Below are 23,388 nucleotides of genomic sequence, written 5' to 3'. Positions count from 1 at the left end.
ATGTATCAACGAAGGGTCCAGGGCCAATTAAAGACTGGGATTATCCCCACTACCAAAGTCTCCATCCGAAGTGGATATTAGGAAACATTCTGGTAGGCTGCTAATTAGATGATCGCAATTATAATCCCTGGCCAGTAGCCAGCCACGATAAAGGCATCTAAAAATCTCAAACAAAGCCCCATAACAGTGTCTGGATTTCCATTGACTTGAAGTGAAACATTGATATGACGAAACAGGGACCGATCGATTCTGATCGCCAATTGCTTGTCATTGTGACCATTTAATCTATGAATTCAAAATGATCTCATATTTCGCAAAAGTGGAGGTGTTAGGGTTATTCTTGTCAGCTGCACGTTACTTTTTGCTAAATCCGATCCAAGTCTCCTGTGATTAGCCACCTCGGCAAATTTATACTGTTTTACAAAGAGCTTGCCCAATTCGATCCATTTTGAGGAGACTATCGATTTTTGCGAGGCACTGTGGTAAAACTATCGAAGTCATACATTGTTCGCACGAAAATTTCAATCCCTTCAATCCCCCAATCCAGTTAGATCACGCAGGCAGAGTACCGGGGGTCGTTGCAAATGCCTCTTCCAATATTTCCAAGCCACTAAGCAGTTCGTCCTCGGTAATCGTGATAGGCGGGGCTATGCGAAAGGCGCCCCCAAAGCTAGGATGGCTACTGAGATTGGCCCACAAGCCTAAATCATATGCCCGATCCCCGATTGCCTTACCTAAAGCTAGCGCAGGGATCTTGGCCTCACGATTCTCAACAATCTCAACTCCGGCCATAAGTCCGCGCCCGCGGACATCGCCGATACAGCCATACTTTTCTTTCAGTGCATTGAGCCGGTCATGAAGCACTTTACCCATTGCACGAGAGTGTTCAACTAGCCCATCACGCACCACAATCTCAAGCACTTTATCACCAACAGCAGCTGGCAGCGGATCATTAACATGAGTAGTGTAGAAGCAGAAGTCCCGCTCGATGCACACGCGCTCGATCTCAGCACTCGTAACAACAGCGCTGAGCGGCAAACCATTTCCTAGCGTCTTACTGAGGGTGAGGATATCAGGAATAACATTTTCGTGGTCGATGGCCATTAAATCTCCGCACCGGCCGACACCCGTCTGCGCTTCGTCGACGATCAAGAGCATTCCGCGCTTTTCGCACTCCCGTTTTAGAGCAGCCAGGTATCCCGGTGGTAGGACGTGCATGCCAGCCGATGACTGGATACACTCCACGATGCAAGCTGCGAGCGATCCGCACGATTGCATATCGATCATGCGCCAGCCGTATTCCATCTCTGCTTCCCAGTCGTAGGATCCGTCGGCGCGGCGGAAGATGGATCGGTATGCATTTGGGGACGGGAGCATCAGCATCCCTGGCATCAGGGGGCCTTGGCCTTTCCGACCGAAGTGGTATTGTGCGCCTAATGCTTGTGCTGTCACGCCGTGCCAGCTACCGCCCAGTCCGACGATTTCGAATTTCCCGGTGTATATCTTGGCCATCTTTATGGCTGCTTCGTTGCTCTCGCCGCCCGTGGAGAGGAAAAAGGCTTTATCGAGGCCTGTTGGGAGAAGATCGCAGAGACGTTCACCTAGGCTGATCACTGGGGGCGACACCATGCCCGAGAAGAGGTGGTCTAGGGAGGCTGCGTGCTCGGTGATTGTCTGCACGATTTCTGGGTGTCCGTGGCCGAGCAAGCAGGACATTTGTCCAGATGTGAAGTCTAGCACTTTGTGTCCGGAGGCTGTGTATACGTAGAGCCCTCTGCTGCCACATATCACGTCTTTGTTGAATTTGGTACCATAGTTGAGGAGATATTTCGATGTTTTGGCCTGAAGCTCCTCTTGATTGACATCGCTATACAAGATGGGATTCTCTTCATTCTTTGGCGGCATGATTGCCACTGTGGATTCTTCTTTGGTGATTCCAGGGGCCATGTTGAGATCTGATGACAGGATGATTCCGTCCGAGTACTTCTAATATGTTTCCGAGCAGGAGTCACGCCCCTTAAACATATCAGGATCGCTTCCCCTCACTGAAGGGTCACCTTGCAGGAGTTGACTTCTGCTCCTTATCTTGGCCGCGGAGCCGCGGCCAACATCCTCGCGCAACCTCTTGGCTCCAATCAAATAATTTTCATCGAGGTCAACGACTTCCCCGGTGCTGGAGATTACGAGAATAACGAAAACGGTGCCTGGGTACCACGATTTGTCGAGACGTCAAATAGGCTGCCGTCTGCTCTCCCTCCGTCCGAGCTTGATTCGGTGCAACAAAGACATCATGAGCTTGCCTTGGCTGCTGGTTTTTGCAATGCCATGCTGCATATCGAGGCCAAGCTGCGCAACTCGAGCTGGCACTATGCAATGGATTCTGATGCACACGGACTTGACGACCTGCAACTCAAAACATCGACAACAACCACGACACAGCCAAAGGATGTCTTCCCAATTGAAATTAATTCCTGCCCACCAGGTTGGCAAGAAGTCGAAGTTACCGGACGTACACACGGTGCATCTTATTATAGTCTCTCCCTTCCGAATGCCTTGGGCGATAAATAGCGCATCGTGTCCTTATCCAAGTCTTTCCTGGGCGGGCCTTAATACCACATGCAGCTGCTGTTTGTCTCGGCCTAGAAGGGAGGTGTTAATAAGTTTGGTAACATTTGTAAAACAGTGTTGCGATCAGATCCGCAAGCTCTCGGTCAAGATCAGTAACTTGGTGCTCAAATTGTCAAGTATGCTAACCTCATGGAGGCCGGCCAGGAAGTTCTTGACCTACTACAGGACAAGTGTTTGGAAATTTTATTGCGTTTATCCTGATTATTTCGCGCACGAGGCGCAATGAGGCGATGTGCGTTGGACGTAAGATCAAGCGTCGGGTTAGGGAGCACACGGATGGGTTCTGAGGCTTTTCCCTTTCACGACGCGGGGCTTAGGGGGTCAAAATTATTATTGACAGGCTACTCTATAAGGTACCTTCACGGTAGTGACTAGAAGGGTTTAGAGCTTCAACAGCTCTGACATGGGGTATATATAACACCGGTTGCATGAATATTTCTTTTCATTCCATAATTTGCAGTATGTCCCAAGTACTCGGAAACATATCATCAAGAAAAGCCATATCCGGCACGAAAGGCTGACGCAGTTCAACATTCGTCTCCCCCGAGTTCTCAACCGGTGGCTCTGATTTCAACAGCTTGTCAATGACATCGGAATGCTGCGCGAGACAGATATCACCCAGATCCCACCCAAAGTTCTTCCGGTGCGATCGCAGCGAAGCCAAAAGGTCACTCGCCATTCTCAGGGAACCACTTTGTGCAAGACCCGCTGCCTGCTCTGTCTCTAGTGCACACCGAATCAAAAATGTCACCGTTGCTGAAAATGTGAATGCTACGACAGGTAGCCAGTAATCACCCAGCTGTGCTTCTCCGAGTTCCTGGACCAGAACTACAATGTCCTCGGCAGTTCTGCGGGCCTCCATAACGCGGTTGGCCATGTGCTCTGCATTAGATTTTGGTGCTTGCCGCTCGCGATCTAGGTCGATGCGCCGGAGGAGGAGTCTTGTTGCCAGATATGCTAGACGGAGGTTGGAGGCGCCAGGAATATTTAGGTTTGAGCCGCGGATGATGATCTTGCGGATGTCCCCTGTGAGTGAGTCCACCCATTTGTTCAACTCCAATTCTAGATTTCTGCTTGGCCCTTGGGTCTCGATGCGGATACTGTAGACTTGTTCCAGACAGTGGTCTAGCACGTCGGTCAAGTTCATGAGTTCGATAAAAACTGCGTTTGCTTCGTGATCTCGTTCCCAATCTGATAGGTACGCGGGTATTGGTAGTGGTACGTCGTATTGTGATCTTCTGATATGGGGAGGTGTCCCATAAGCAAGACTTGACCTGTTTTATCATGAGTTCTTGGAATGTCCCACTGTTTAGAGATTTCACTCTTGAAAACATACCAGCGATCATGGAGTAAGATAGACCACCAGATCTTCATTCTGAGGTGCTTCTCGGCTTGTGGGATATCCCATGGGAGTGGGTTTCTATTTAACCCCAGGGAGTGGCACAATGCCACAGCTGAACCCAGTCTTACCCCGTTGTCTGTCATAGATGTGGTTGGACGGCCCCCAACGTCGAGTAGAATAGCCTTTATCGTGGATATTCCAGCTGACGCATGCAACTCGGAATACGAGGCTTCAATGGCAAGATTCCAGACGAACCGAACGTCTGGGCACCTTTCTCGTGATAGAAGGGGGTCATGTTGCCATTGGGTAAGCACATGGGCATACAGACACGCCAAAAGCGCAGGAGAAATGCGATGCCTGGCATTTGTGTATTGCACTCGAAAGGAGCCTTCTTCAAGTAGTGGGAGGCAAGGATTGATCTTTTTCAGATATCTAGTCGCAATAATTAGTCTCCGAGGCTTGTATCGAATACTAATATAAATGAAGTGTAACTCACATCTCTATCAAATGCGGCCCCCATGGCTCTACAAGTTTTTCGATAGTCTGGAGCTTATGCAACGCCGGACTAGAGTTGACCATGAGCCCCAATGGTCTTTTCTGCACCTTTGTGAATATGACCGGGGACGAAGAGCTCCCTGGCTCGACGGGACGAATTTCACGAATTCCCTGGCCACCCGAAATGTTAGACAGATAGTCAGCCAAGACGTGATTATCCCCAGTCACCGCTGGACCGAGAATATGGGGATTATCATCTTCGGCCTCGAGAGACAGCGGTGTATCCTGGTCGCTCTGCACCTGGGTAACAATCGAGAACTGCGGCGAAGCGGCGAGTAGAGGCGGCCGGCTCAGTGACTGGGCAGCTTCGATTGGCGTTCGTAAACTCGGGTGTGGTAGCAGTGGGCCTGTCTCAGTGGAATACCTCTTTTGCGGTGTCGACTTTGCTCTCCCGTTGGGGAATGTACATTCTGTGCCGTGTGCGCGACACATCAGACAGGCCGCGGTGTGGGGCTCCAGTTTGCATCGTGATTTTCTCCGTCGGCATGGTATGCATGCTGGCTTCGTGTGAGATCGGTATGGTCGCTCGTCTCCACTTTCCATCTTGTTTGTCAATGCTTATCGGAGGGAAATTCCGCGGCAGGTTCCCCTCGGCGAAGTGTGGGAGACGGATGGCAAAATCGATTTCTCTCCTGTATCTAGGATAGATACAACGAAATGTTTGGAAGCCAGGTCTTCCTAGGTACTTTGTCTGATGTTCCCCTTCGATTCGCCCATATTGGATGGTCTGATCAGTCGTTGAACTAGGGAAATTCCGCGGGGAAGAGTGGGTCCGGGTGTAGGAGGAAATTCGCGAATCGCCATTGGCTGGTTTCGTACCTGCGACGTGGGGATGTGGAGTGGTTCACGTGACCTTCCGAAAGCGTAGGGCCAATTAAAGACTGTAAAAAGCCCCACACCCTATCTTCTTAACGAAGGACCTGTAAGGGAAAAAAAAAAAGGTAGCTTCTCTTTGATTGAGCGTGTCGTCCCTAGTGCAGGGGCCATGCTAATCTTCTCTGTATATTTTCAGTTGACCATATGCCCCAAAGGGCGAAAGGTATATTCGTGGAGTGCAATATAACCTCGCTTTCCGGCAGAAACTGACCGCCTACTATATTTGTCGCGTTTGCTGTCCACAACATCAGTGGGTGTATATTAAGCAAGGTAACATGCAAAAATAAAAAAAAAGAGGGGTGTCAACACCAGAAGATTTGAGTGAGAACGGCCAGGGTCAAACCGGAACAGTCAGGTAGTGGAAGATCTTAGGCACTTCCCTCGTAGTAGTTACACATTGTCATATTACCACTAGGCCACCTGCTATTGAATACTAGTATTATGCTACACTTCCTTTCCTCTTGCATTTTCCAAAATTTATACATACTCATAATATGTCTACGTATCTCAGACTTGTTTGCTCAAATAAATAGGAGGTCACCTGTATTCGTGCACTTCATTATACCTGCTCACAATGAGTGAACGTTACTCATGTCCTAGGGTGATGCACCATTTGACCCTTGTGGCTCTAGAGGATATTGGAACCTTCATTTGAAAGCTAGTAGCCTAGTCATATCTTGATTCAACATGTGGGTACAGTCAAAGAAGTGCAGCTAAGAATATCAGGTTCAAGCTGGTTCTTTCACTTTTTACTTTTCTACATGTTCCTTGTGAGGCTGATATTCCCACACTATTCCTAAGATTACTCATATTTATGTGATAAAATACGTGGGTGATGTGCGACTTGCTAACATGCTCACGGTATGTGCCTTCCAGCTGATGTAGGGGAAGAGGATTTTCACATTCTAAATTCCTGCAACACAACATTTGGAGGGCATCCACGTTCGGCTCTTGTATTGTCACTGCCTTTCTCGTTGCAGCATGTTCGAGTGCCTAAGAGTCTCTATGATGCTGTAGTATATATTTATAGCAAGGCTCTGGGGCAGAGAGTCTATGTCGGCGTCACACTCTCTTACTTTCAGTGGCTCTCTGTCAACGGGAAGAAGAGCAGTGATACTTCATATATACTTCAGCCATTTGATTTACTATCTTCAGCTTATATTATACTATACCCAAAATTCAGCAAACCTTGGCGCTGTTGCCCACTGTGGCCTTGCCCGAGGTCAGCTATCCTCGCAGGCTCAGACTTGTACATGAAACCCTCAGCAGTGTGTACTCAGGCCGTGCGAACATCGGGCAAGGGAGTAGGGGCCGGCGTTGCACACATAGTCCAACAACCTGTCAGACTGCAGACTTAGGTCCCAAGATAAATCGAGCCCAGGGCTGTACATATGACCAAGGGCTTGTTTAACACACTTAATCACTGCACCATCTGAAGTATTGTTTAGGAATACCTTCACTTCATATAAATCCCCCCTCGGTCATGTGACCTCAACCTGGACTCGTAGATTAGAGAAAGTTGCATTAAATAATGCCTATATATTACATTGCGTGCATATTCTCCACATATTCGACATGTCCTCTGACAGCGCACCATATCCCGGGGAAATAAGCAGCCGATTGGACACGAACAAGACGACTAACGTATGGCATGTTGCGCAATCGAAGCCATGTATGAGCTCAACGGGGTATAAAGCACGAAATGATTCTACTTTTATTTCGTCCAGATTCCAATCCTTTTACTTGAATCCTTTTACTTGTTTCCTGGAATTATTACAGCTAACCTCGCAGAATATGGCTAATCTTGAAGCGCGCAAGAATATTTCCGCCGACTCGGGATTCCCCGTTACAATCCATCCTCATTTCAATGAGAAAATCAAGAACCATGTGCCCCCAGATCCACTACGCGAGCCTTTTACCCCGCCTAAAGACCGGGCGTTTTTCGCAGATCCGGAGAAGAAGGCCTTATTCTCTGTAGCGAAGCAGGTTGACTTGACTGAGTCTATTGGAACTGTTCTTGAGAATGTGCAATTGTCTCAGCTGAACGAGACTCAGTTGGATGAATTGGCACTTCTTGTTACTGAACGTGGAGTTGTCTTCTTTCGGGATCAGGATCTTACTACTGAGAAACAGGTTGAGTTGTTTCAGCATTATGGTAAGTCTATATGGGGTTTCTGGACTATAGGATGGGGGTTAATTCGATGTTGTAGGAATCTTGGATAAACACCCTGCTCAAAAGGTAAATTAAAACACAAGCGTCTCTCATATTTCAGGCAGATTCAAGTGAGCTGACAATTCTCAGGATCAAAAAGTACAGTATACCTTGCCGAAATTTCCCAAGAAAACCATTCAGGAGACCATCAAGATTCATTTCATGACTAACTCTTAAGACTACTTCTTTTTCATCATTGCTAACCCGTCACGAAGTTCGTGAGTATCAAAGGCAGCCGCGAAGACCACCGTGAGATCCTAAGCTACACACCCTGGGTAAGATAGTCTTGACATTATTGACAGCAAGTTCCTAATACCAGATTCTACTTCAATAGCCTAGCGGAGATTTCCACGCCGATACATCATTCGAGATCAATCGTACGTCGCAAACAATACTCTCTGACCATTATTTCTAACACATTACAGCACCTACCTACTCCCTGCTTAGAATGGAAGAGCATCCCGAAGTTGGTGGCGACACAGCCTGGGTATGTAACAGATGAAGATCTCGCTCAGAACCAAATTCTAATTCCATAGGTATCTCAATATGGCATATACGACGCCCTAAGCAACGCGTACAAAAGGTTCCTCGACGGCCTTCACGCCGTTCATACCTCAAGACTGCAGTGTTGGTCTCCTTAACGGCTCCTCTCCTTGTGGGAGGCTTTGCTAATCCATTGAATGCATAGATGACACCATCATCGATCTATGGGGTGCAGCTCCCAATCGCCCTCCAATCGATACACACCACCCAGCTGTGCGCACGCACCCAGTTACTAAATTGAAGGCGCTAAATGTTAATCCTGGATTTGTTACTGGATTTGCTGAGCTCAAGAAGGTGGAATCTGGTACGTGAAATACTCAAGGATTCGGTGCGTGGCTTAGGGCTGACGTCTGTTTAGACAAGGTTCTCGATTTCTTGGCATATCACATCCACTCGGCTGATGATCACTATGTTCGTTGGAAATGGGCCGTCGGCAGTGTTGCTATGTGGGATAATCGGTAAGTATGCACCGTTATCTTTTACTACTCCGGAGTTGCGGACTGACAATCTCTTAGGTGTACCCTTCACCGGGTTATCCCCGGTACATACAAAGGAGCTAGACGGGGTATTCGGACTACTGTCTTCGGCGAAATACGTGAGTCTTCATGTCAATATCTCTCGACTTCCAATACTACATGTTTGGCTAATCCCATACCGAAGCCTATCTTGATCCCACTAGTGAGAGCCGTGCGGAGCGGAAGTTACGCGAGGAAAGTCAGGATGATGAGGGTGTCCTGGTTACCTGAAAGAAGAGTAAATGACACAGTATTATTCACAGACTATATTCGTCTCATTGATTCATGAATTAAATTTTGTTCAAATGGGGAGGGTACTTTTGTGCAGACTTCAAACCCTGGTCGTAAATGTATTATTATATACCTTTTTGCAGTGTGGACGATTCATAAGTCCGACTTATTTCGAAGCAACAGCCTCGGTAACAACAAAGGTCTCCTTGTCAGAGAGACTAACCTTGTTCTGCTCTTCGTCTTGGGCTTGGGGCAGCTCAGCGGTCTCCTTATCATGCTCAATGGGAACGTGGGTCCTGACAACGAGCCAAGTAGGCCACACCGAAAGAACTGGAGATGAAGGTTAGCACTGCTTCTTTGCATCAATTTCGTGGGTATCACTTACCAAGAAGGATGGTGTTGACAATAAGTGGCACTCTGCCACCGTGCCATTTCTTCGAGTTGAGGCCGTAAGAGACAGCCTGGGAAAAGCTCTCTTGACCGCGGAGGATACCGGACAAACGGGCTATATTATATCAGTTATTTGTAGAAAGGGCGATCAGTATGGATTGTACTTACAGAGTTCAGAGATGTTGTCGGTCATGGTGGAGAGAAGGTAGTAGAGGAAGTTTTGCAGTGATTGCTGAGCGAATTCTAATGAAAGAAATGTTAGCACAGTTTTGGGATATTAACTCATTTAGAGACTCACCCCAGAGCAGAATAACGAAGAATCCCTCAACAAAACCTTTGTCGGCCCAGTCGAGCGTTGGTGGGTTCTTGGTGTACTTTTCCTGGATAACCCAGCAGTAAACCCAGGCAACGATGTGGACGACGATCACATAGAAAAAGCTGTGGCTTTTGTTAGTCTTGTTTCTAGGCTTGATTTTAAATGCGGAGATTATGTACCTGTACTTGATTCTGTTTCGGGTCGAAAGGCCGCGGTAGTCCAGGAACCTACTAATGATGGTCGAGGCAAGAAGAGTGGCGAAGTAGGCTATAATCCATGTTAGCACTGATGCAAAAGCGTATCCAAATACTGCGACTGTGTAAACATACTGACGAATCCAATCAGAGCGCGAGCGCGCACGCCGAAGTAATAAGTTTTGAAATCTAGACCAACCAATCAGCAATTGCAAACCGCGAAGAGGAAAGAGGCAACTCATACTTCCGGTGTACATATTGAAGTACGCAGCCCAAAAAACAGGCAGTAGCAAGAGGATCTAGAAAGGTTAGTCACACATACCACATGGACACGATTGAATCATTGCATACCTCTCTCCGCTGGCAGACCTTCCAGAGCTCTTTCATTTCATCACGCCACGAGTCCTGCAGGATAATCCTGACCTTACTTCCGTCGGTACGTTGCACCTTGTCAGGTGACGTGAGGAAGAAGGCAATAGGAACGGCAGTACATTGGAGCGCGACGAAGATGAGATATGTCTCTGTCGTGTGTTAGCAATCGTTCTGGCTGCTCGATTTATCTTGGATCAACTTACCAGATCCAACTTTTCCTTTGGCGTGGGCGTCGGCAGCACTTTTCATTCGTCAGTAAATTCTGTCGATACTATGAATTCGAAAAAAACATACTGGTTGAGACCTAGGACAATAGCACCTCCCAGCAATGGGCCACCAGTACGGAACCAAAGCCAGATGCTTTTAAAGTCAGTCATTTTGTCAATATAGAACAATTTGGAATATCTCACTTCATATATCGGCCTCGCTTGGCAGGTTCGGGATAGCCCAGTGCTACAGCACCCTCGGATGCCCAGAAGAGACCAGCGCTATAAAGGTTAGTTGATTTTCTAATTTCATTTGATCGGTAGGATACTCACGATAAACCACAGAGAGCTGATCCAACCAGTACAAACCATACATTTCCCTAGATATGGATTAGTCTTCATTCCTGGTTATTGTGGTTCCAAGGTGAAACTCACAAAACGGTTATTTGTGTATAAAGCAGCGCTGTATTTAAAAATCAGTCACCATAAACCATCTCATATCCCGTTCTCGCAATACGTACGAATACATCGGATATCCCACAGCGCCAAGCATCAGAGTCCATCTCAAGCCAATCCGGTTAGCGATAGGGCCACCGAACAAACACAAAATGCCCACTAGCAAACAAGTTAGCGCAAAGCCCAATTCCAAATCCCACTGCGATTGCAGCGATATGTCACATACTGAGACCAAAAACGAGCGCATTGGCCGCATTAATCAAGAACGGCTCTTGCGCGCCACCAGCACCCAAAGCATTCATGGCATTCCACAATCCCGGGGCCGTAAATCCGACACCTCCAATAATACAGGCATTGAAGAGTGTTCCGCGATACCATACTCGCTTTTCAAGTTGGGTTTCGGACGATGCCGAAATAGAAGCTCGTTCGGCCATAGCGTGTGGCTTGGTAGTAAGCACCTTGAATCAAGCCACGAAAATAAAATTCCTTAACACTCTGCTCAACGCTAAACGGGAAATGCGCCATATATAATTTTTCCCTGAAGAATCAAATATCGTAGAGAGTTTAATGTTCGCATTAGTCCTATTCTAATCCTTCAGGAAGATTGCGTGCTTTCGAGCTCCTGCTGTGATCTAGTGTCCTTTTGGAACAAGCGTCAACTGCCAAGTCGAGTTGCGTGAAGTGTAGCCAATGAACGTGTATGAAGGGTGGATATTTATGGGGAATATTTATGGGGAATGTAGTGGGGGAGCCCTGTTGAGTCAAATGTCGCTTCAATCGCCGCGATATCGGATTGGGAAGGCGGGTAGAATTTGGGGGCGCGAACGTCTTGGCCTTGATAACAAAAGGAAATTGAGTAACATGTACCGACAGAAATGGCCTAGACAAATATAAATGAAATTTTTTATTATTACATGAAATAGTCTTTACGTTTTTAACATTTAGTTTCCAGAAACCTCCTTAACCGCAGCGATGATATCGCTCGGTCCAAGGCCCTGAGCATTGACTTGCTCATACAGGCCACCGCAGCCCTCCTTGATAGCACCCATGGACTTGAACTTGGGTGTGAACTTGCGCTCAAGGAGGTGGGTACCGAGACGAGAGCCCAGACCAGTCTTCTGCGCAATTGACTCAACAACCAGGACGAATGGTGAGGATCCATACACCTTAATGGTCTCCTCGTCGACTATGTTGAGTGTGGGCTTGTTAATCAGGCCGACATCGAGGCCCTCTGCGCGCAGGTTCTCGACGGCATCAAGCGAACGGTAGAGCATATCACCGTACGAGACGATGTAACCAGCAGAGCCCTTGCGGATAATTTCTTCCTTGCCAGGAACAAACTTGTAGCCCTCGCCGAAGAGCTTCTGGTCGGTGCCCTCCTTCAGGATGTAAGGGACCTTGGCACGAGTGGAGAAGATGAAGCGCATGCCCTTGTTCCAGAACACCTCGCTGACTACGGCCTTCATCTGCTCGCCATCGGCGGGGAAGTAGAGCGCCGTGCTCTCAGCATCCATCAGACCATTGTCGGCGAAGAAGTGGTTCAGACCAAAGTGACAGGTGTTGTCGGCCATCTCGTCGACACCACTGTGAGAGAAGTGCGACAGAACGGTGCAGTTGTTCAGACGGGCCATGGTGATCTCAGAGATACACATCTCCAGGAAGGCAGAGAAGGTAGAGAAGACACCTTGGCGCTCTCCATTGCTGCCGAATCCGAAACCGGCGGCAGCGGAGAAGTTTCCACGCTCCATGACACCAGATGGAACGAAGGCCTCCGGGTGCTTGGCGCCGATGGCCTTCAGACCGGTGGAGCCTGCCAAATCAGAATCGATGACCATGACGCGACGCTTAGCCTCCTCCTTGCTCAGTTTATCAAGAATCTCATTCACGGCATCGCCGAAAATGGTACGGTTCGCACCCTTGTCCTTAGTCGAACCCTTGTACGTGTGGGGATTTGTGCCAGGCTTGATATCGTCGTAGAAAGCAAGCTGTTCCTTACTGTATCCGCGCTTGGTGAGGTATTTGCGAGCTATTTCGACGGGAATGACATCGTGCGCGTGACATTGTCCCTCAATACCCTCAATGCCAGAGGCCATCTTGCGGTCAACAACAACAGCGGCAGGACCGTCGTGGTTGATGACTTCGCACATGGCACCGTATAGGGAGTCGAGATTCTCGCCCTGGGCGCGAATGACCTTCAGGCCATGTCCGTCAAGGGTGCGAGAAACTTCATAGCCGTGGAGGTATTCCGAGGGGTGTCCGGCAATTGTGACATCGTTGTTATCGATGAAGAGCTTAACGTTCAAGTTTCTGGCAACAGCAATGCGCGCAGCTTCGGCGTCGTTTCCTTCTTGTTGAGATCCATCGGATCCCAACAAAATCACGTTCTTATCCCGGTTGGCCATGGCAATGCCGTTGACCATACCCCACATGTGACCAAGACGACCGGAGCTGAACTTGACGCCGGGGGTGAAGCCGAGCTCGGGGTGGCCGGGGAGGTGGGAGTCGGCGGCACGATAGTTCAGCAGGTGATCGGGCTCAATCTTGCCGTCCAATGCGGCCAGCAAGTATTGTGTGGCGACACGGTGGCCGGCCTCGTCGTACAGGGCATCGACCCATTTGCTAGGGTTGGCGTTGATGAAAGCAAGCAGAATGCAGACTTCGGGGGCTGTATCAAAGGGTCCTCCAGTGTGGCCTGCAACACCGCGGGCGGCACCAGTCGCTGTGAAGGCAATGATAGCATCTCTGAAAATGTTGATGTTGTGTTGCAAATCGCTCTTCTGTTGAGCTGATAGCTGTGCAGTCTTCGGGTCAAGCTTAAGCTGCTTGAACTGCTTGAGATCGACGGGGAATCTGTGGCCGCTCATTGTGTAAATTAATTTTCAATTTTTTCCACTAGAAGAAGTTTGCAAGAGCAAAAAGAGTCCGCCGGTGTACGACCGGGGGGTTATAAAGTCGAGTAACATCTGTTCCCAGCATGTTGACGTCATACCATCTGGAGCTGACCTGTTTTCGAACTTCTCTGCCTTCTTTGGGAAATCCCACATCCCCATTTTTATGATCACAGGTGATCTCATCGAGATTCTTATTCCATACAGATTGTTTGAAATGTTTCAAAACGTCCGGCCCGACCCATCGGCATGTGGCAGTTTTTGACGTTGTAGGGAGAGCCGATCTTCCCTAACCTACCCCCACGAAGCTCATTAGTTTAATTACGAGTCATACTCTAAATGGCACAAGCTTTCAGAACTGGATTCACTTAAAACAATCCAGTCTATTATAACCCTGTCCTGCTTTGACCCCGGGGGTATCCTCTCTTTCGTTGGGCATCGGACAGCAAGGGGTATCTTTTGCAAAATTTATGCACTACTTCTTGCTTCTGTGCTAATCTAAACCCCCAGATCAGCTCGTTGTGGCTTTCTCTCTCCCATTCCGGTGAATCACCCCTTCTACAAAGCTATGGTGGTTCACGCCGTTTCAGGGAAACTCCACCCCGAGCAACTAGACCATCCAGTCAAATCCGTAAATGGCATCATGTCATTATCAGGCCATCGAGAATGCGGGGAAGAGTATCTTCAACTCTAATTATTCTCGAATGAGCGATTTCTCCGAGCAGAAACTCCAAGACAATCAAGCTATCGGGGATCCGTCCGGGGATCCGTCAGGAAAATGTGGCGTGCATTAGTCGGTGATACTGTAGTATTTTGCGTCAGCTTATGCCCGAGACTAGGGGTTTCAGGCGTCTCGGCTTGTTTTCCCCTCTATGAATCGACAATAATGTCTTCGGTGAGAGGCATAAAGACAGTGCATCCCCACGACTGGTTATCTACAATGTCCCCGGTCCCTCCAAAAAAGACTGAATTTCTAGAATCATATCTTAGGAAGAAGTATACAACATGCTTCCGTCTCTTCTTCCTGTGCTCCTGCTTTCAGTGCTGGCAGAAGCATCACCAGGAAAGCGAGCACCCACTGCATCAGCCTACTGCTCAAATTCAAATGGCAATTACAAGCTCTCATCAATTGCAGCACCAGTCCAGGGCAGCGGCAGTCCAGGCTCCGAATCGACCTGGAAGCTGAGCATTGATGATACATCCAGTGGGCACAAACAAACAATCGTGGGCTTTGGAGCCGCTGTCACCGATTCCACGGTCACATCATTCAACACGCTCTCCGGTTCCACGCTGCAACAATTGCTCAATGAGCTGATGACCGGCGCTGGTGCCAAATTTTCTTTGATGCGCCATACGATTGGCGCTTCCGATCTGTCTGGTGACCCGTCGTATACCTATGACGATAATGGGAATAATGCGGATCCATCAATGTCTGGTTTTAACCTGGGCGACCGTGGAAATGCCATGGCTACGATGCTGGCTAAGATGAAGTCTCTTCAGTCGAGTTTGAAGATTCTTGGTTCGCCTTGGAGTGCCCCCGGGTGGATGAAGCTAAACCATGTGATTGATGGCGCTACGAAAGATAATAACCTCAACGATGGCTACTTGACTAGTGGAGGCACTGGGAGTACTGGGTATGCAAGTGCCTTTGCGCAGTATTTTGTCAAGTACATCCAGGCATACCAGAATCTCGGGGCGCACATCGATGCTATTACCATCCAGAACGAGCCTCTGAACAGCCAAGCTGGTTATCCTACAATGTATGTATTTGACTATGAGTCGGCACAGTTGATCCAGAATCACGTTGGTCCGGCTCTCGCTCAAGCCGGCCTGAACACCGATATCTGGGCATATGATCACAACACCGGTATGCACTAGAGAGCCCAGTCTGAGAGAGCATTCCATTTACTAATGTATAAATATCAGATGTGCCATCCTACCCTCAGAACGTCATCAACGCGGCTGGCCAGTATGTCCACGCGGTTGCATGGCACTGTTATGCCAGCAATGTAGACTGGACAGTCCTCACCAAGTTCCACGAAACAAATCCCAGCATCAAGCAATACATGACAGAATGCTGGACCCCTGCATCGGCATCATGGAACCAGGCCGCCGATTTCACCATGGGGCCTTTGCAAAACTGGGCGTCGGGCGTCACGGCCTGGACACTTGGCACAAATGATCAAGATGGTCCTCATCTTTCAAGTGGCGGCTGCGCAAACTGTCGAGGTCTGGTGACCATTTCTAACGGCGGATATACTTTCAACCCGGCATACTATATGATGGCCCAGTTCAGCAAGTTCATGCCGCCGGGTGCGATTGTGCTCAGTGGTACCGGGAGTTACACGTATTCCAATGGAGGAGGTGTGCAATCCGTTGCTTCGCTGAATCCAGATGGGACTCGCTCAGTTGTTATTGAAAACACATTCAGTAATAATATTTACGTTACATTGTCTACTAATAGTGGCCAGCAGTGGAGTGGTAGCATTCCGAGTCAGTCTGTGACAACCTGGGTGCTTCCTGTGGCATGAGGTGACGTTTACTGAGAATGGAGCTTGGAGGTCACAAATTAAATGTGCGATCTGCATCGAATATACAGTTTGATGCTTTCTTAGCTTCAATAAGATACTCTCTTCTCAAGTTACGGTCCTAATATCACTTATCCCGAGCGAAGGTCTATTTATAGTGCCACTTTGACCCTCTCTCTATATTGCGGGGGGGCCAAGGAGCTAAGGCCAATTCCCAAGCCACCCCCGTGTTGCAACACAAGACCCTGATAGGCCCGCCCATCACCCTCACGTTGCCCAAAAAAGCGGCTGTGTCCGCCCCATATGTGAACGTTGTCTTCTTATTATCAGCCGCAAAGTAGACTATTTACACTCCATACCATCCGGACTCCAGCTTTCTCTCCATTTGTCTCAAAATGGCCACTCAACCCATATCTGGAGAGCGCGCGCAGTCCAGTTTAGAAGCCGATGATCCCCCGGAATATCACACCATCAACCCCAACAGAGCTCTCATTGAATGCATACGTACTCCATCTGCTCCTCTACGTAAGGCCCTTTCACAGTCTCCATGGCTAGATTTTGCCTATCACTAATGCAATTTTCTTCAGCCCCAAGCGGCTCCGTAAGAGAAATTCTCCAATCCTTACTTCGCCCATCTAACCACTCAGTATAGTCCCAGGCATTCAAAGTCAACGGGGTGATATATGTAGCAGCCCAGATAGGGGCTCTTCCTCGTGGCGACCTTGTTATCGGACAAACTGCCTCTTTCGAACAGATTTTCCTTAATATAGAGGCGATTCTGAAGGCGGCAGGTTCTAGTTTGGACAGGATTATTAAAACTACGGTAGGATCTAACTATGGCTTTTGGATCCCTTGAAGCTAAGTGTAAACCTTTCCTTCAGGTTTACTTTGCCGAATACGTTCGTGGAAAATACAAATTCGAGGCTCACTATAAACGGATGCTTCCGTTTGCACCACCGCGAACTACTGTTATAGTTCAAAATATTCGAGCTGAGGGTGGCACGGATATACAAATGGAGGTCATCGCAGTGGAGTAACATATTTTTGGTCTTGATTTGGTTGTTACATTATTTCAGTGCTCTCCTTCATTCTTTGGTCAATTTACTTGCATAACTCTATCCCGGCATCTCTCTCCTGACTAGAAAGTGTCGTGTCAGTGATGTAAGCACCAGTCGATATAATGATGCTTACCCAGGATCATAATGGAAGTTGCATCAAAAGTACTTCGAGAGCTAGATGCAAATCAGACTATTTGGTAAGGCTCTACAACAGCGGGTTAATCTCTACTACCTTTGGGCTCTCCGTCAATTCCATACGGATAAACGGCACAGTTCTCTGCGTAATTCCCTCACTAAGCCGCATATGCAGACATCCATTGTCTATTTTATTGGCTCCACATGGCCAGTCTGGAGCCAGTCCGTGTTCAAACGCTACTACTGCATGTAGTTCGGGGTATCGGGTCAGATCCTCAGCCCTAGAGCTTGAGTTCGTTGCTTTTTTCTTTTTGCAGATCACTCGTAAGCATGGCTTTTCCAACGACTGGGTCCAGCAACACCGGCGATCATCGGGTCAGATGCCAATCGTTGAAAGGGGTGGAAAGGGAACCTACATCACAAGACCTGGCCCAATTCCAATTCGGACGGAGACTTAGGATAAACCAAAATTCTTTAGTCAGACAAAAGAGGAAACACCTAGAGTGCCAAGTAGAGCATGGCCAATGAAGCACAAAATATTCTATGCAGAAAAAGCAAGAAGCCTACCGAGTACCGAGTTAGGCTTACTAGTTGGTGATCCCAAGATACCGTCCGTCCACTTCAGAATCTGAGGCTCTTGTATCTACTGGTATCTACTAGTATCTACAAATGGCAATTCGAGTCTCAGTATTGCCAAGGCAGGTATATACGTAACACATGAGAAGGATTGCATTACTGGTCCCCAAGCTGAACGATTGCATATTTACTTTCCACCAGAGGGTAGCAAACATATTGTAACTTCAAGATATAAGAACACCCAGGTTGCCATCAATCTCAGTCGTACAAGTCCATTCCCAATTCCATACTTCATCGAAGACCAATACACCCCTTCAGCCTCAATTCAAGACCATCAAATTCTTTCTAAAATGAGGCTATTCCTCCAAGGCACCGCAGTCCTCGCCCTTCTCATTGCCAAGGCATCGGCTGCACAGAGTGGCATTTTCGCCGCAAATGGCGTCGAGCTCGAGGTTTACCAATTTGGCGAGGATACCATTATCGGAGAGCCAGTGAGTCCTTGATCCTTTCAACTCTCATGTACACGGTAACTAACACCATACAGCAAAGCATGGTCCAGGTACATTTCCCATTAACCCCCTTGTCAGAAACGGTAGTTTTTTAACATGTTCGTTTTAGGCCAGAGATCTTGAGGGCCGAGATACCAACGCGTGCACCAAGTGTGTGGGTCACCATGGGAGCTGTGTTATAGGAGAGGGGAACTGCTATGCCCCTGATACGTGTGGATTCTGCGGAGGTTGTTCTGTCAACCAGGCTCGTTGCCAGAACCCCGAGAAGGAAGGTTGCCAGTGCTATAAATAATTCCTTGGGAGTGATCAAGCACGGATTGGAAAGATTTGCTGTTTGAAATTCTCTTGTAGTAGTAAAGGGCTCTTACGGTTCTTTCCTCCCTTCCTCAATAGTTTTCACTTTCCAATACACTCGTTCTGGACTGCTTCGTCCATACTTCCTGATCTCAGCCATTATCGTCCAGCAGTAGATTGAAACAAATGCAAATAAATTCATTGCAAGGGGAAGGGGTTAGGGGTTATCTTATTCAACCTTTATCAAAGATCTATATTCGACTATCAGATTCAAATCAAATGATGCAAATCTTCACCCAAATATATACTCCCACCACCCTTTCTTCCATGTCCTCCCAAATCGATGATTGATACACGCACTAGGATGATTAAACCCACCCGCCTCGCTATGTCTCTGTCCATTTCCCCAAACACTAACTGGCAACACGCACAGTCCACCCATGGACTCCCTTGAGACAGCCTCACCAGCCTGGATGCAGACAGTATCACGGAGTCTATGGAACGGCGCCCACGTTACCCGTTTCTGCACCTCTCCAGTTTCAGAATCGATGAGATCCCCTATATTCTTATCTGCATCGACAGATTCTTCAACGAACGGATGTGTCTCAGGAAGCGAAGAAGAAAGCGTCTCGAGAATTGCATCCGTAAAGACATCAGGTCCCGTAATTCCTAAAATAGCCTTCTCGTCATATGCCAGACTGGGGAAAAAGCCCATACGTCCATTGTTGTATTGCATGGTATGTGCTATGACCCTCACGATGGTTTCACGGAGGAGCGGGCTGAAACGTCGCGGTGCATACATGGTATACTGGCTTAGTCCGTAGCTTCTTGTCCAGTGCCAGTCGTGCATTAACTGTGGTGAAGCGTACGGCTCGTCGACTTCGATTCCGACAACGAGCGATACATCGGGATGGATGTATTGGGTGTATTCGTCCGGTGGGGATGCGAAGAATGATTCTAGTGCTGGACAGGTCTTTATGGTCCGAGCGGGGAAGACATCGATGTCTGCGTAGAAGCCTCCGTAGTACCAGAGAAGGAGGTATCTGAGGAAGTCTGCTCGGAGGACATTGTGAGGGTAGGATTTGTATATGGTTGCAATTTCAGAAATGGCGGATAGCTCGTTGGTCACAAACTCGAGGGCCTTGATATCATTGACTAACTTTGTGGTGTTCAGTGGAAGTCGAGTAAGTTGTGTAGTATCCGGAGGTACTTACAGTGTATGCCCATTCCTTGTTTTTATGTTGAAATATTATCGAATCGTCCCCCCGGTGCTTTTCATCTTTCGCTATCTGCCAGATTCTATTTTCGGCTATGTTTTTTTCCTGATTTTGTGCCAATACAGTCTTTTCAATCCTCTGCAGGGCCCGCGAGAGCTGTTTTTCAAAATCAATAGCCGGATTGTTTCGAAAGAAAGAACGGAAGAGAAATTGTGCCTTGTCCTCTACTTGATGCTCTGGAGGTGGTCGGTCTGCGCGGGTATTGTTTTGGGTAGAAGGAGGAGCTGGAAGATGATAAAAGAGGAACCATATGAAAAGAATAAATGATATAAAAAGTCTACCGCGAGTCAATAGACGACTAGATGTCTGAGCAATGAGTCTTCTAGGGCGCATGGTGGTAGTGAAAAGGGAAGCCGCAGAAGAAACGGCGAGTTGAAGACTCGAGGAAGATTAGATCACTGTCAAATCATTGGAAAAATGGCAGACAAAGCTCCAAATCTGTTTCACAGACATAAAATATGGCAACGGAGAGAAAGTAAAGAACTCAGAATAGCAAACAAAACCAATTGAGTATATGACCAGAGCCCCTGATGCAGCCTTTGACATACATACCACGAGAATATCCACATATGCATGTATGCACGCTACAGTTTGAAAGACAGTATCTTTACAAAATCATACAGTGAATTACAGAAAAATGTAACAGGTACATACTATTCAAGTCGTATTAATTATTGGTATTCATATTACTGGCAAAAGAAGCAAATTGGCGTGCAGGGTTCAGGATCAAGGCTTGGAGATTCCCTCTTTGCGGTCTTCTTTGTCCACGGGTTTAACGCTAGACATGGATAGCCCTGTTAAGATTCAATAGCCCCACACTTCGCATTGATAACATTACAGACGTGACTGCAATTTTGTGATTATGTCTCTGCATACGGAGTAGTCGGGTTCTGAATAAATTGCTTTGTGATTGGCTTGAAGGTGGGAAGTGGAAAGAGGTTGTCTAGATAGCCCCATAAGCACTATGGAATGCAACTTAGGATGATCGGAGAGAAATGCGATGTGATGCTTATTCACAAAGAGAAAGGACGAGGAAGAGACACTTTGACTATTTACTCTGTAGTTGAGAGACCGCATAATTGTAGCAGCCTCCAAGACCTGCACGCCATTCCAGACCAGTAAGAAACGATGCATGCAAGGTCCCGCCCCTGTTTTGATTTCCAGGTCGAAGAATTTTTGAATTGTTTTACCAGCTTCACACTCTTTTTTGTCATTCGAAATTTTTTATATTAGAAGTCATGATAGATAGCATAGCAAGCTGACAATTTGAAGGATAGTTTGAGCCTATCAGGGCCATGATATGGTGTAGCTCGAAACCTTCTGGCAAAAGTACCAAAAAGACCTCCGTGGAAGAAGTAAGAGCCCTGGAGCCTGGTGGGAGTGATTTGGATTGGTAATGATGGACAGGTAATGCGCATCGTCCTTTGCTCTAATCCTCTAGTTTCAAATCTCCTGCGTCTGAGACCATCCGTCTCCTATAACTCGTGAGCTCGTTGCTTAGGAACGATGGCTCAAGATTCTAGCAAGAAGGATCTTGTCATCCTGGGTGGTTCCTACGGGGGAATATCCACGGCGCACTATCTTCTCAAACATGTCATCCCTCAGCTGCCCAACAAAGCAAGCTATCAGGTCATCCTCGTCAGCACCTCGTCGCAGGCCATATGTCGCCCGGCCTGTCCTCGCGCATTGATCTCGGATGACATGTTCCCTCAAGAGAAGCTCTTCGTCGGCGTACCACAACAGTTCGAGCAGTACCCAGGCAGTACCTTCCGTTTCATCCAAGGCACCGCGACGGAACTCCACCACACCGATCGTCATGTCACTGTGAGCCTTAAAGACGGCAATACCGAGAAGATCGCATACTATGCGCTTATCGTCGCCACCGGCACATCCACCCCGTCGCCCCTACTAGGACTAAACGGCGACTCTGAGTCCCTGCGCGCGACCTGGAATATCTTCCGCGCAGCTCTCCCCAGCGCCAAACACATCGTCATCGCAGGCGGAGGCCCAACCGGTATCGAGACAGCTGGCGAACTCGGCGAATATCTCAATGGTCGAGCTGGCTGGTTCAGCTCTAAACTAGAGAATCCCAAAGTCCCTATCACGCTAGTGACAGGCTCGAAGATCCTTCCGGTCTTGCGACCCGCGATTGCGAAGAAAGCGGAGGAATTCCTTTCGCAGGTTGGTGTGACGGTGATCAAGGGTTCACGCGTTGTAACTGTCTCACCGGCTGCTGCAGGGACTGAGAGTGCTCTAACGAGCAATGCGACGGTGACCTTGGAAGACGGCAAAACACTCGAAGCCGACCTTTATATCCCGGCTACCGGAGCAACGCCTAATACCGGCTTTATGCACAAGTCCCTGTTGACGGCTAGTGGCTGCGTAGAGACTAACGTATCTACGCTACGGGTGGATAATGCCGGTCCGCGGGTCTATGCGATTGGTGATGTGGGATCGCATGCACGTCCGGCTGTACACAATATCTTGAATACAGTGCCCACTTTGTGTTCGAATATTAAACGGGATTTGCTTATTGCTGAAGGGGATGATGAAAGTGCTGTGGGCGCCGATCGTGTATTCAAGGAGGACACTCGTGAGACTCAGCTTGTGCCAATTGGAAAGAGTAAGGGTGTGGGTGCCGCTATGGGGTTCCAGTTGCCCAGTCTCTTGGTGTGGCTGATCAAAGGTCGGGACTATTGGCTATGGACCACCGGAGGTTTGTGGAGCGGTAGCCAGTGGGCTAAGGAGTCATGATTATGTGGAAGGGTTAATATATATATATATATTTCTGTTCAGCTAATTCAGCTATAATGAATATGCAAATTTGATCAAAGTTTTATAAATGGAGCAATAAAATAACTAAATCTAGGCCCAATCATGATTACATTAAGTATGCCAGCTCTAATAGCCTCGGGAGAGATACACTCCCCGCACTAATGGCCGAGTGGATATTTAGTCGGCCCGAAAAACCCTGACTCATTTATATTTTGCGGGGAATATTATGACTCGGAGTACTCCGTTAACTAGATATGGTAATATAAAATCAAGAATTTCTAAGATAAAATCTTGAATGCATATGCCGATCATAAATAAATAAACAATAGATAGTGAAAAATTAAAATTTATAAAAACGCGGAATGCATATCGGCCAATAGGCCGAGATCGGGCCTCGACATCCTGGGGTAGTACCCCTGCATCGGCGAACCGCGAGAATCTGACCCCCAAAAAGCCAATTTTCTCCCTTTCTTTTCCTTTTCCCCCTCTATTATAGTCCTTTCAAAGTGCGC

General features: G+C 47.9%; 11 protein-coding genes across 11 annotated transcripts; 6 read left to right on the top strand and 5 right to left on the bottom strand.

Annotated features, from left to right (window-relative positions):
• Positions 1-552: 552 nt before the first annotated feature.
• Positions 553-1,947, bottom strand: N7517_009367 (aspartate aminotransferase family protein; the record flags this gene model as incomplete). Its single annotated transcript, XM_056727090.1, has 1 exon — positions 553-1,947. The coding sequence occupies one exon, from the start codon at positions 1,945-1,947 to the stop codon at positions 553-555; it is 1,395 nt and encodes a 464-aa protein (XP_056575662.1).
• A 19-nt stretch (positions 1,948-1,966) lies between these two features.
• Positions 1,967-2,568, top strand: fmpC (ATP-grasp enzyme fsqD; the record flags this gene model as incomplete). The annotated part of the gene is made up of 2 exons (XM_056727089.1): positions 1,967-1,980; positions 2,052-2,568. 2 exons carry the CDS (start codon positions 1,967-1,969, stop codon positions 2,566-2,568), a joined length of 531 nt encoding a protein of 176 aa, XP_056575661.1.
• Positions 2,569-3,070: 502 nt separating this feature from the next.
• Positions 3,071-5,068, bottom strand: N7517_009365 (uncharacterized protein; the record flags this gene model as incomplete). Its single annotated transcript, XM_056727088.1, has 3 exons — positions 3,071-3,902; positions 3,965-4,402; positions 4,467-5,068. The coding sequence occupies 3 exons, from the start codon at positions 5,066-5,068 to the stop codon at positions 3,071-3,073; spliced, it is 1,872 nt and encodes a 623-aa protein (XP_056575660.1).
• Positions 5,069-7,195: 2,127 nt separating this feature from the next.
• Positions 7,196-8,902, top strand: N7517_009364 (TauD/TfdA dioxygenase family protein; the record flags this gene model as incomplete). The annotated part of the gene is made up of 10 exons (XM_056727087.1): positions 7,196-7,556; positions 7,612-7,640; positions 7,829-7,888; positions 7,948-7,990; positions 8,039-8,100; positions 8,150-8,240; positions 8,302-8,460; positions 8,515-8,614; positions 8,672-8,751; positions 8,817-8,902. The coding sequence occupies 10 exons, from the start codon at positions 7,196-7,198 to the stop codon at positions 8,900-8,902; spliced, it is 1,071 nt and encodes a 356-aa protein (XP_056575659.1).
• A 166-nt stretch (positions 8,903-9,068) lies between these two features.
• N7517_009363 (uncharacterized protein) lies at positions 9,069-11,270 on the bottom strand (the record flags this gene model as incomplete). The annotated part of the gene is made up of 15 exons (XM_056727086.1): positions 9,069-9,232; positions 9,288-9,407; positions 9,461-9,535; positions 9,591-9,730; positions 9,788-9,875; positions 9,938-9,991; positions 10,047-10,101; positions 10,154-10,323; positions 10,378-10,415; positions 10,469-10,534; positions 10,585-10,662; positions 10,714-10,760; positions 10,816-10,843; positions 10,902-10,995; positions 11,063-11,270. The coding sequence occupies 15 exons, from the start codon at positions 11,268-11,270 to the stop codon at positions 9,069-9,071; spliced, it is 1,425 nt and encodes a 474-aa protein (XP_056575658.1).
• Positions 11,271-11,777: 507 nt separating this feature from the next.
• N7517_009362 (Transketolase N-terminal) lies at positions 11,778-13,700 on the bottom strand (the record flags this gene model as incomplete). The annotated part of the gene is made up of 1 exon (XM_056727085.1): positions 11,778-13,700. The coding sequence occupies one exon, from the start codon at positions 13,698-13,700 to the stop codon at positions 11,778-11,780; it is 1,923 nt and encodes a 640-aa protein (XP_056575657.1).
• Positions 13,701-14,729: 1,029 nt separating this feature from the next.
• On the top strand, positions 14,730-16,255 carry N7517_009361 (glycoside hydrolase family 30 protein; the record flags this gene model as incomplete). Its single annotated transcript, XM_056727084.1, has 2 exons — positions 14,730-15,591; positions 15,651-16,255. 2 exons carry the CDS (start codon positions 14,730-14,732, stop codon positions 16,253-16,255), a joined length of 1,467 nt encoding a protein of 488 aa, XP_056575656.1.
• Positions 16,256-16,647: 392 nt separating this feature from the next.
• Positions 16,648-17,289, top strand: N7517_009360 (uncharacterized protein; the record flags this gene model as incomplete). Its single annotated transcript, XM_056727083.1, has 4 exons — positions 16,648-16,777; positions 16,840-16,853; positions 16,905-17,075; positions 17,134-17,289. 4 exons carry the CDS (start codon positions 16,648-16,650, stop codon positions 17,287-17,289), a joined length of 471 nt encoding a protein of 156 aa, XP_056575655.1.
• Positions 17,290-18,371: 1,082 nt separating this feature from the next.
• Positions 18,372-18,822, top strand: N7517_009359 (uncharacterized protein; the record flags this gene model as incomplete). Its single annotated transcript, XM_056727082.1, has 2 exons — positions 18,372-18,512; positions 18,640-18,822. The coding sequence occupies 2 exons, from the start codon at positions 18,372-18,374 to the stop codon at positions 18,820-18,822; spliced, it is 324 nt and encodes a 107-aa protein (XP_056575654.1).
• A 294-nt stretch (positions 18,823-19,116) lies between these two features.
• Positions 19,117-20,434, bottom strand: N7517_009358 (uncharacterized protein; the record flags this gene model as incomplete). Its single annotated transcript, XM_056727081.1, has 2 exons — positions 19,117-19,983; positions 20,039-20,434. 2 exons carry the CDS (start codon positions 20,432-20,434, stop codon positions 19,117-19,119), a joined length of 1,263 nt encoding a protein of 420 aa, XP_056575653.1.
• Positions 20,435-21,607: 1,173 nt separating this feature from the next.
• Positions 21,608-22,855, top strand: N7517_009357 (NAD(P)/FAD-dependent oxidoreductase; the record flags this gene model as incomplete). Its single annotated transcript, XM_056727080.1, has 1 exon — positions 21,608-22,855. The coding sequence occupies one exon, from the start codon at positions 21,608-21,610 to the stop codon at positions 22,853-22,855; it is 1,248 nt and encodes a 415-aa protein (XP_056575652.1).
• Between the last annotated feature and the right edge of the window lie 533 nt (positions 22,856-23,388).

This window comes from Penicillium concentricum (genome assembly GCF_028827145.1).
Source record: "Penicillium concentricum strain IBT 3081 chromosome Unknown utg000004l_segment0_segment0, whole genome shotgun sequence".
NCBI lineage: Eukaryota > Fungi > Ascomycota > Eurotiomycetes > Eurotiales > Aspergillaceae > Penicillium > Penicillium concentricum.
This window is presented reverse-complemented; position numbering and strand designations above follow the sequence as displayed.